The sequence below is a fragment of the Lampetra fluviatilis genome, chromosome 13 (assembly GCF_964198595.1).
Source record: "Lampetra fluviatilis chromosome 13, kcLamFluv1.1, whole genome shotgun sequence".
Taxonomy (NCBI): Eukaryota; Metazoa; Chordata; class Hyperoartia; order Petromyzontiformes; family Petromyzontidae; genus Lampetra; species Lampetra fluviatilis.
In genome coordinates, this window is record NC_136287.1 from 8,562,973 (window position 1) to 8,575,458 (window position 12,486).

The 12,486-nt window shown below is 46.0% G+C and overlaps 1 protein-coding gene across 2 annotated transcripts in view; it reads right to left on the reverse strand.

Annotated features, from left to right (window-relative positions):
- Positions 1 to 12,486, reverse strand: part of LOC144935516 (ras-specific guanine nucleotide-releasing factor 2-like) — a 76,035-nt gene that overhangs the window by 25,179 nt on the left and 38,370 nt on the right. For both annotated transcript variants that reach the window (XM_078862249.1, XM_078862250.1), the window contains exons 5-10: positions 8,383 to 8,636; positions 7,186 to 7,265; positions 6,602 to 6,795; positions 5,948 to 6,057; positions 4,463 to 4,581; positions 391 to 551 (exon numbers count right to left, since the gene is read on the reverse strand). In XM_078862249.1, coding sequence (XP_078718375.1) covers positions 391 to 551; positions 4,463 to 4,581; positions 5,948 to 6,057; positions 6,602 to 6,795; positions 7,186 to 7,265; positions 8,383 to 8,636 — 918 coding nt within the window. The remainder of the gene's footprint in view (positions 1 to 390; positions 552 to 4,462; positions 4,582 to 5,947; positions 6,058 to 6,601; positions 6,796 to 7,185; positions 7,266 to 8,382; positions 8,637 to 12,486) is intronic.

The window sequence follows — 12,486 nt, forward strand, 5'->3', positions numbered from 1 at the left end:
GGGAATTTAGCCTGGCACAATCACTGATGTTCTTGTGTGTGTGTGTGTATATATATGTGTTTGTGCGTGCGGGTGTGTGTGTGCATTTGTGTGGGCGTGTGTGTTTGTGTATTTGAGTGAGTGTGTGTGTTTGCACGTGGATTTGTGTGGGCGTACATGTGGCGGTTAACGCGCTGCGCTCCGAACCCGATGACCCGAGTTCGATTCCCGCTCACAGTGATGATTAGCTCATTCGGTGCTGGGCCTCCCCTAGGTCGACTCAGCCTCAAACGTGCACCCGGTGAGGTGTGCAAACATCGCCGCTAGGGAGACAAAGGTGGCCGGGCTTTCATAGGTGCTCGCTCACAGCACTTGTCCCGGAAGCACGTGCGTGCCTGCGCATGGCCGTACCTTGACCAGGTGCAGCTTCCCGCCAGAGCTGCGCGTGCAAATGAGGAGGTGCTTGGTGAAGAGGAAGCACTGACGCTCGCACTCCTTTTTCAGCGTCAAGGACACGAGCCGCCCACGGGAGATCCTTCCCCGCTCCACCGACGGCACCTGGATAAGGGAGCCTGCAGGCGGCCGCAAAGACAAAGGTCCCCCGGCGATTAGCCTTGAACAGACTTTTGGGGCACGTGCCCTGAGCGAGCACGTATGGGATACCCGGCACGGCCCAATGTTCCACAATGCTGATGTTATAAAAATAAAACATAATAAAATAATTCTCACGACGTTTCGGCCACAACGCAAGCAGCCGTCCTCAGGTGAAGAACAGACAGACCTGTTCTTCACCTGAGGACGGCAGACCTGTTCTTCACCTGAGGACGGCTGCTTGCGTTGTGGCCGAAACGTCGTGAGAATGATTTTATTATGTTTCATTTTTATTATTTTATTATTTCCCTTCTACGTGACTTTACCGAAAGAACCAAGAAGATGAATCCCTGCAGTCACGAAAGCTTTAAATCGAAATTTAATGCTGATGTTGTTTAAAGAGCACACCAGGCACTCATTTGAGACTGAGACAACCCACGGTGGAGACCCAGGACCGGTTCAGATATTCGTCACCGATGTTGGCTGTGATTGGGAATACGAACTCGGGTCACCAGGTTTGTCGCGCAGTGTGCTAACCAATACATTACCGCTCCCCTAAACTACCACAGAAAGACTATTACACATACATCCATACATAATACATGCAGATATTCACATGTGTGCACATGCAGGTACCCATGCATGTAAATGCACACACTTGCACATGTACACATTAACCGATTTGCAACGTCTCAATTTGTTTTGTAATTGTTCATTTATTTGCATACATGGGAACAGATATGCTGAATCGCCAAGCCAAATATCCTACTTTAGACTTGGGGAAATCACTGTAAGTGAAGACCAATGAAACTAAAACCAAACTAATTAATTTTTATTTTACCAGGTAAGGCCCACTGAGCTATATAGATATTATTCAGAAGCGACCTGGCCACAAATGATAGCCCAATGAAGAGCTTATCATGTGGACATTTATAGCAGCCAAATACTCTAAACGCATGTTTCTAAGTGTGGAGGGAAAAACCGGAGGACCCGGAGAAAAATCTACGCAAGGCCACGGGTGAGAAAATGCAAACTCCAAATATACCGGCGTCAGGGTCGGGAACGAACCCACAACCTCCGACATACCAATTAAGGTCAGCGTGACATGCGAAAAAGGGATGTAGTCAAATTCATATTCTTAGGTTTTTTCGGTAAAGTCACGTAGGTAAAACATTAAAATTAATGAAAGTAAAATAAAATAAAAATCACGACGTTTCGGAGGCAACACAAGTCTCCGTCATCAGGTGGGACCGTCACAGCCACCTGATGACGGAGACTTGTGTTGCCTCCGAAACGTCGTGATTTTTATTTTATTTTACTTTCATTAATTTTAACGTTTTACCTACGTGACTTTACCGAAAAAACCTAAGAATATGAATCCTTGCAGTCACGAAAGCTTCAAATCTAGAAGGATGTAGTCAACTTCATCCCTCTGCCGCAGTCTAAGGTGAGCAGGGAGTGACCCCGACTGCTGGCCATGCAGCTTTACCAGGGCCCGCACAGCATCATGGAAGTCCTTAATTATCGTGAGTAGGGTGAGGGTGAGAGAATGTGAAATCATGCAGAACGACCCTAAGCCCTGGCCTCTTGATGGTCTCATCGGCATTGAGCAGGTCAATAAAGCAAGAGACGTACGTCCTGTTCTGATTCCCTACACCTCTGCGAGAGCAGATACGGTGTCTGGACATACACACACTCACACACACGTCCAAGTACACACACATGTGTAAGCGTGTGTACACAAATGCACACGGGCATTTATACAGATGCACTCAGTTTTTTTGTTGCAATTGTCAATTAACTTTCCAATGAACAAATTGGACCAGCTGACTTAATAACATTAAAAATGGCAATTGAAACAGCTTCAACAACAACAGCTTCACACACACACATGTCTTTCATCACACGGTTTTGATATTTCTAATTGATGTACAGTACTACTTGAACATAACTAATTTTACACGTGTATTTCTGACCACTTAAGAGTTTGTTTGCTTACTCAAATATCAACTTATCTTGCCGTTCGCTCTTGCCACCAGCAGTAGAGAAATAACCTCGCCATTGGAAGAGCGTGAGTTTCAAATCCTGGTTGTGGTGATTGACTCAGCCCATAATCCCTCTCGGGGGAGGCGTCAATGAAACGAGCACCGATTTGTGGGGAAGTCACCAAGTGGTTGTTCTATGGAGAGATTCGCCACCACCGTGGGAATGTTGAATTGTCACCATTTGCTTGGGGGCTGTAAACAGGAGGTTGAGCACTGCCTCAAAGCTCATTTGAGCAGGAAGCCACTTTAACTTCTGGACTATCAAGGTATCAGATTGTATTCCTGAACTGTCACACAGTCAAATAGTTATATTTGAAGCTTTCTTTGCTCTGAAGGAAGGATGTTGCCTGAAACGTTAGCCTACGAAGGAGGTAGATATATATTTGTTATAACTGCCTGTTGCATGTGACGATACCAGTGGTCTTTTGTTTTGGGTTGAATAAAACTAAAATAACGTCAAATTTCGACGTATACATCTAAATGATGAAGAACAGACAAACAACTCAACACATTTGTCACTAACAATGTGTTGCAATTGTATCATTTGTGCTTGTGCACCACTGCCAAACGGTATCAACATTTTTGTTGTTATTTAATTATGAACAGTACGATTTGAAAAAATTATGCCATGAAAACAAAAAATAAGTGATGAAATGTAAAATTATGAAACACTGTTTACGTAAGAATGGTGGACTCCAAGCTGTCAACAAAACAACACAGAATAATTTGAAATCTTTCACAGAATGATGCCTGCGAATGTAATTTGCGTAAATGATTGCCATATATTAACTCTGACGGCATGTACACACTTTATTTTTTTTAATGAAAAGGATGCCATTAAATATAATACATACTGTATGCAGTGTCATTCCATGTGTGAAAAGCATCAAATATCACGGAATGTTTTTTTCTTCAAATTTGACATTAACATTTGGAACGTGACAAACATTTGGAAGCTTCTCTTATCTTATCTCGCTACAAGGTGCCGTTTGTGGAAGCGTTGGATTTTGATCTGTTAAAACCACGGGATTTTTCCCCTTCTTGGGATCAAATTTATCACCGCGTTGCATCATGTTCATTACTTCAAATTTTCCCCCATTCATTCCGCTGCGTTTGTCGCGTTCCATTGCGGCGTCGTGGTGTTTACGAGCGCTCAGTATGCTCCCTGAATTTTAAGAGTGCGACGGATGCGCGAGGTCAAGCATCACACGTGTGTGCATGCGAGAGACCCGTGCGAGAGCGCCGCGTGATATTGCCCACCGGGGCGCACGGATGCCTGGCCCGGCATAGTGACTCCGCAGCAGAGCCTATTAAAGTCGAGGCCCCTAAAACAGCGTCTCAAAAACACCACCTGTGCGCCACCGTGAAATCTTAACGTTCGTGCTCATTTAAGAAAGATAAAAAAAAAAAGTAACAAGTTCTGAATTCTTCTTTACTTGCACGGCACGATGCACTTAAACATTCTCTCCCACCTGATGACGGACGCTTGTGTTGCGCCCGAAACGTCGTGATTTCTTTTATTTTATACCTACGTGACTTTACCGAAAGAACCAAAGAGTATGGATTCCTGCAGTCGCGAAAGCTTCAAATCAAGATTAAACATTCTCGTCACGTGCACCTCTGGTAGTTAAAAGAAGCCCGTGTTATAAAAACCATGGGTTTTGGAGGACAATGCTAAGTAGTATTGCCTTAGTGACCTTAATGCATTGCAAGCTGACAATTGCGGTATTTAAATCTGCTTTTGCTGCAATTATCAGAGAAATGCTTCTCGGTCATTGATTGTCACTAAGGCAACCACTGCGCGCGTGTGTAGATGCAAGCATCGTGTCGAAGTGTGTAGGAGGCACCTTGTCGCACAAAGGTTTGGCTGGAATCCAACAGGATGTCGCAGCCTTCCACAATCATCCTCTCGATGGCCAGGCTTTTTCTGATGTTCTCCGTTTCACTCACCTCATCATGCATCACCCTGAGGAGCAACACACAACATCGTCATTATCATCGTGATCATTAGCCGTCATCTGTCCACTGTCGCTGGAAGAAGCCGTCCAAAACCTGTAATCACCTCGCACGGTCTTGCGATGCAACTTTACATCTATAGCATCTGCACGCGAGCCGATATTAATACTTCGTCTCCAAGGAGGTGGTCCTCGTAGATGCAATCACTCATTTGGCTGCCACTTTCATTCATCTCAACCACCAGGCAAGACACAAAATAGTTCCATTTCATTATGTAGAAAAAGCCTCACTCAGACTCGAGGCACTTTTTAAAGTGAAATTTGCATTGCCATGTTTGGCTGCTCTCTGATTGAGTTTTTCACACATATAAATAAATAGCACTGAGTGGGAGGAAGCTGAGATGCCAGAGGAATTAAATATCCATTCCAAAACGCAACGGATAACTGCTCAACCTGCTTGTATTGTCATGGTCTTGTCACCTACCGGTCCTGCAGGTAGGTTGCTCGTACACATGATATATGTTATCGGCATGTGCGAGCCACTAATCCCACATCAAAAGCAATGGCTTATAGGTGCACTCCACCAGAGCCGGCGTGATGGTGAGCAGTCGCGTCATGCTGCTATGCAACAATCATCACCTTCAACACAGAACGCCTACATGCACGTAATAAGACGCGGGTTATTTGTCCATACGTGTGCATTCTACAGCTGAGCTAAAGCAGCTATACATGCATCGTTTTATATTGTGGCAAGTTGTATTTGTCTGCATACATTTTTTATTGAAAACATTCCGCATTCGATACTGCCACGCTCGTTTGGAACGATAGCATTTCTGCCCTCCTCGCAATTCGATGACTTGTCACAATGCAGCGGTTGTCATTTGATCCAAGACTTGAGTCTTGCATGTGCCGCCACTGCAGCAGAAGGGCCTCCACTCGAAGGAACTCTGGAGGGGCACTATGGATGTCATTTGGCCGACTCTTCCACACCGGTCAGACATCTTTGAAGTGGTGGGAGCGTCCACACTTCACCCCGCCGAAAGACTTGGCCATGGGGCTCCCCACTTACAGTCGTGTACGCTTCTGGGCTGACAGGCGGGGGATTTAAGAAACTTGCACCACTCTTTTAACGGCCGCGCTGAGAGGTCTAATCGAACACGGTGGGGTAACCGTTACACGACTGCAGAATCCCTTACAATGTCGTGTGAACCGAGATTAATTATCGATTGTCACATGCGTGATTCGATGCACGTATCACAAGTGTAAAATTTATTTTAATTCAACGATGCATCGTTACACCCCCTTGCAGCTCTTCGTGTGGGTCTTCTGTGGCTAATGCGTTGGTCTGGCTGTTTCCACTCGACGACTCCACGTTACCTTGACAGCTCCTCCAGCTTCGACTTGGCAAACTCCAAGCTTTTGCGCTCCACATGCTCGTGTGGCGTGTGAGCCAGCAGCTCGTGCAGGGTGATGATGTAGCGGGGGATCTGTAGCAAGTGCCCGGCAAGCACAAGACAATCACAATCATAATTTTGTTTTAATATACTACATAAGGTCATAGCAAAAGTGGCCACTACTCAAACCATCACTGGTTGACGCTTATTGATTTTGGGGCCCTTGAACAGTGGAGGTGGAAGTTCCACATTCCTGTGACGAGGGCCAGCCTGTTCATTGTTGACTTCCCACAAAGGAGATATGATGAGCTCAAATTGAACTCCCCACCTGGGATCTGGACTCACAGCATTCAGAAAGTCAGACATAACTACGTGTGCAAAGCTGCTCATGGCCAATATTTAGCATCATGTGGAGACACTCGACAGCTGCGGCTACCATAAATGCAACTGTGCATACCAGATATGGTTCAGAGCCTGGTGCTGCTCCACAGAGGCACAAATGCCGAACTGCACGTGGCACAGCCAAGGGACATGGACCGGAGAGCATTACAGCCTGAAAACGAAAACCTACGCAGCAGGCTGGAAGCTCGTCTGCTGGTTAGACTTAGAACCGTTCTCATCTTTCCTACCCACGAACCTGAAACATGGGGTACGTTAGAAAGGTCTCCAAGGTGCGTCCCTCGCAGTCTGCCTTGCTCTCGTACTGCTTGAGCAGTTTGTCGAAATCCCGGTTCTGTTTGCAGTTGGCGAGCACCTGCAGGCTGTAGTGGTGGTTGCGCACAAACTCCTGGTAGATGTTGAGCATGGGCAGGAGGATGTCGAACAGGTCCGCTGTGAAAATGCACGTTTGCAGGCAATGTCCAGGTGTGAACGGGCACTTAAACGAATAGGATAAGTAGGGGCATAGCTCGGCGCTCAATGAATTTATCAATGTACTTGTTTTGTTGAATATCGAAATGTACGCATCAACTCGCGTGTGAAATACAGTAATCGGCGTTTTCTTTTGGTGTGCATGCATCGCATGAGATGAGTTCACGTCACCCTGTAGCAATGTTGAAAAAAATACATAACCGATTGTTGAATAATAGAATGGATATCTGGATGAAAATTCGTGCAATTAAATGCTGGGCTGAGGGTGGGAGGATTGGATTGTTGCAACCAAAAAAAACGATGCCCTGTTTTTATCTTGCATTATGAGAAAAATGAACATGAACAACTCACCCAGAACCAGTGTTGGCCAACTGGCAAGGCGTGCCTTTAGTCCCTGAAGGAAGATCTGGTGCAGGAACATTATGGTCTCGCTGCAAGAGAAGGAAGGAGGATTTGAATTCCGCTCGCATGCTTGCACAAGGTAGGTTAGGAACAAACACGTAAACTACATCGACTTGAACTTCCTAGGCACTGGACGTAGCCAAACGTGCTAATCGGAGGTGCGGGGTGAGGAAAACAAACTAAACACAAAAAGCAGTTCTAAAGAAATTAGCTATCAATCTAGATGATTTAAAAGTGCATAGCCCCAATGGCTTCCTAATGTCGGAAGGAAGAGCATTCCAGACAGCCACAGAAGCGCATCTGAAAGCGCGAAATGTAGTGACAGCCCTTTGTTTGATGACTAGCCAAAAGCTTCTGCAAGGATGAGGTGACGTTGAATGTTTCGCTGCACGTGCTGGGAGCTTTAGGAGAAGATTCTTCTTCAGAAGAAGCTCCTTCAGAGGAAGCTCCCAGCACACACGGCAACATATTGGACTATGGCAGAGTGAGACAGGTGAACTAATACCGGTCCCAGTGGCTGGACACGACACGCAGAAAAGGCTCCAAACCGCACCTCTCCATAACAAAGGCTCAGTCCTTTGTTATGCAGTCTATTCTTAGTCTTAAGCCTCACCTTACCATATTAATAAAAAGTGTGCCGTTCCTGGCCCTTCCCCCCTCAACCATTATATGTACGGGGTGGTATTTCTTGTGATCTCTCATTTACTTGATACAGCTGTCGTGGCTGTGACGGTTCCACCTGAAGACGGAGGCTTGTGTTGCTTATGAAACGTCGTAATTTTTTATTTTGTTTTATTTTACTTTTATTATTTTACATTTTTTACCTACGTGACTTTACCGAAAAAACCTAAGAATATGAATCCTTGCAGTCACAAAAGCTTCAAATCTAGAACTTGGTGAAGAGCTTATTTTATATTTATAGAGTGCCTTTTCTCAAGGCGCTCTACATCGTTTAAAAAGCGCTAACACAAATAGAGTGATTTCAGGGGCGTGCAAGTGCTGAGGGGCGAGTCACCGTAACAGAGGAGACGCGGGGGTCACAAAAGGGCAGGGGAGGGACGGGAAGGAGTGGAGGGGTGAAGGGATGGAAGAGGAAGAGAATGGCCAATGGAAACAAAATAGGTGAGGCTTTTAGAGAGGCAGCACCTGTTTAGGAAGATGCTGCTGACATCGTCGTGCAAGATGGTTGGCTTCTTGGAGCTGGCTGCCATGCGCAGCGGGCGCAGGAAGATGTTGACGAGCGTGTGCAGCTGCGTCACGTACTCAGTCTCCGCCTCCAGCATGCTGAACACGATGCGGTTGCGCTTGCGCATGCTCTCGGCGTGCGGCGAGCGGATGTAGTCCTGCACGATGGTCTTCCACTTGCGCCGGCACAGCCAGCCTCGCAAGAAGCTCTGCACCTGTGGGAGGGAGGACAGCGCACGGCGGATAGGTTTGCAGACTGAAATGTTTGTCGATTGTGAAGCGTCGTTTGTCGTTTAACGAACGACGACTGTGAGTGGATGGAAATCATCAAGCGTGACAATCACTATGACCAGCCAAAAAAGGCCTGAGCACAACTGACCATGATGAGACTAAATTAACGACATGTATTCTGAATGAAGCTGCAGATTGAAATCAATTAGGCGGGGGTGGGAATTAATTAACTCAGAGTGGATAAAATATTGGACTGCTTTTAGTCGCCTCGGCTAAACGAGTAAAGAAACAAAATCCGCAAACTAAGACCTGAGTGGAGTGTCACAGGTTTGCATCCGCTATACTCAGACTCTGACGTGAACAAACAATGCTCACACAATTTATCCTCATAGACCACCACCACCATCATCTTCATCATCGTGACATCGTTCTCCTCACAAAAGACCTTTGAGACTGGTCCATCCACCCCGACAGATATTCTTCAGCAGCTGACATCATGGCATAGTGGCATTGTGATCGTCTCTTCTGCGCCAACTGAGGCACGCCAAGTCCAGCACCTGGAATCTTTCTGGCACAGACCCTTTATCGTTCTTCTGCAGTTTCCCCTTCCACGCATTTTAAGGGCAGCTTCCCTCTCTTTATATGTTCAATATATTCCAACTCACACTCGGGCACTCTTCCCAGAAGCCAACGCTGCGTCCGAAGTGACAGCGGTTTGCTCTCATCGGTCCGACCGCTCTAAGTCTAGGACGCTCGGAGGTCATGGCGAGAGAACGGCATCGACAAAGGTCGCGGTCCGGTGTTACAACTTGGAATGAGGCAGCCGGGTGACTCGAGGGACTGACGCTATGCCCACATTGGTGGGCTGGGCATGCACTACTGGAGCCCTCGGCTCAAGTTCCTGGCTGCCACACCTGACAGGATCTGCCCTCCCACCTGCTATGACTTTAATGGGTTCAGCACCATTTACCATTCAAAGGCCGCATTGGCAAATAGGAGTAGAGTGCACCAACCGCTCATTTGCCAAGTGTGAGAGAACCTACCCTGATAGTTGTATTAGAAAGCCCATTGGAGTATATCAACATGCATGTGTTCTATTCGGTGACAGCATATGTGAGTATCCACTTATAGGTGGTGCAGTAAGGTAAAATATGAGACTAAAATGTATCTCTTTGTATGTATGTATGTAAATAGTGCATTAGAGTATGCAGGCGAAGCCTATGATGCCAAATTGTAGTCTGATTATGTCAGGTGGCTAATTTGGCGTGATTAGCACGCCACGCGCCATATGTTGGTGTTTTTTTGAAGGCCAACATCCAGAAACAGACGAGGGCTGGCAGGTGTAGCGTTCACAATGCACGAGACAGTGGCGCGCGTGAAGTCATTCATGCGGTGAATAGCAGAAGCTGTGGGGGGGAGGGGGGGGGTTGAGATTTGGGTTCTCAAATCGCAGCGGTTGGCCCGGAATGTGTGGGCGCCACGCGCTCCGGAGCGAACGCTGCCGACGCCGACGCAGCCGCTGTCAATTAGCACAACTCCTTCCCATTAGGGCTGCTCACCTCTCCTCTGTAGCCAGCTATGGCTGCAGAGTTTGGTAATACATGTTGTTCACGTCGTTTATTGTGAAAATTCGGTCACAGTTCCTATGATCACTGTTTCATTGCTTTTATGGCTTTATTTTGGTGATTTTTGAAAAGTTTTTCGGGTTGGCCATGTTTGTTTGTTATAGTACAGAGTTAGACTGATGGCCTTAATCTAAGTTGTCTTGTGGTTGTTGTTGTTTGACTTGCATCCCACTGGGATTGTTGCACACAGTGTTGGTTTACGGTGCTTTTTCTGCAATATTTTGCTGTCTTTTCTTGGATTTTCTGTTTGCACATAGTCACCTTAAGATGTTTTCTTGTTCATGTTTTTGTTTTTTTGTTTGTTGCGGTTGCACCCGATCCAAGAGCCGAATGGCTCACAGGGCTATACCTAATAAATGAAACTTGAAACTTTAAACTGAAGTAAACGCAACAATCGGTGCTTTAACGTAACCTTCGCTGTGGAACACAGATGTTTGTCTGACTGGCGGTGGGCAGGCAATGGTACCAGCAGGGCAGATAATATGCCAGCTCAAGACAAGAGACCACAAGACTGTGTGTTTACACTGCTCTTGCGAACCTTTCACAGGGATTAACAAAAAAACAATGTCACACCAATCACCCCATTGTCTTATTGACATATGAATAATTACACTACTTGTTGTGATTGGATAATGAGCGTAAAACAAATAAGCAAACAATAATTGACATTCTACTGATGGGTGAAGACCTGGTGATGGGGTTCGTTTCGCTATACTTCACCACACTGGTCAGTGCAAGTTGGGAGGCCGGTACTGGTTCAGATATCAATAGTCTATCATGTTAGTCCATTTATATTTATACAACCTAGATCTTGGAAAATGTCTATGGATGTCACTTCAAATGTCACCAACTGAAAGTGTATATTGTTGCCTGACTGCTCTTCTGATGTTTAGGTTTTAGACTTTTCTTCAAGCATTCTTGGCGTGGCTGTGCAATCTTCAATTCAACGTTTTTGATTCTTTCTACATACAGTATTTCTATCACGGTTAAATGGCTATAGACATCGCAAATGTTGATTACAGAGCCATATATAATATAACTAAAATAAATGAAGTCAGCTTCGTCATTGCCACAGCTTCATCCAAGGTGTGCAAGTCACACCTTTTCAGACGGATCTTCCCATAAAATCAACAGTTTTAAAATGAAAAAAAAACAGAAACTGCCTCTTCACGTTCCGTTTTTTTCATTTACCAATTCACTTTCGCATGCGATTCGTTGCGCACGGTCGCAATTTACTTTGCTCAGTCGTTGTTATCCGGCGAGGTCGTGACGGGTTTCTTTTTCCCATTCCTCTCGCTGCTTTATGTCCCCTGTACCGTTCTCGTTTCCGTTGCAATGTGCACTGATGCCTGTTTCATTGAGGGCAATATTGGCACGTGAAATAAAGATTGATTGACTGAATCCCCCCCGGCACCAACAGTGGGGAAATAACAAGGATCAAAGCCCTCCGATGCGTGTTGGGGTAGGTGTTACGGCTCGTTGTTCGGGATGATGTCAGACATTTTGATCCACGCGGTCGAGAGCCTCTTCAGCTACGCGTTTTGAGCCGCTCATTTTTTGCTCCCTCCGTTATGCACGCCAGAGGAAAGTGAGACGTTCAATTTCCTTCCCGAGGAAGCTTCCAGGATGCGGAGCGAAACGTCGGACGCCATGTCGAACAACGCGCGGTGACAACCCCCGACGTGCGCCGGTTAGATCGAATAACACGGACGCAGAAAACCTACAGGCAGTCGTCTATCGAGAATTAAAGGTAATATTTCACAACGCGAAGGCATGTTGCGACTGTGAAAGGGGACAAGTAGTATATGTTGCTACGAGGGAATCATGAGCACAAATTCCCTGACAGATATTTGTAAATCCACCAGAAATCACTGCTTCCAAGCACAGACGAATTTCCAGCAGAAATCAAGGCACAGGTTTGAGTCGTATCCAAGATAAAAGAGAAACCCTCCAGCATTAACATGCAAAAATGTATGACAATGGCTTACACGATAAGCCTATCTGTAAACAGGAAGCCAGTTTGGGTATTGACTGCAGCATTCAAACCGTTGCTGTCATGGTGACTCAAATGGAAATGTTGAAAGCGGCATCTGCAGATACTAATGTGCACTCAATGCGTGTCCATCTGATGTCGGCAGTTCAAATACCTCTGACTATTGACCTGTTCCAGTCTACTAACGCTGGGGATTTGTTTCACGATGGTGCTGTA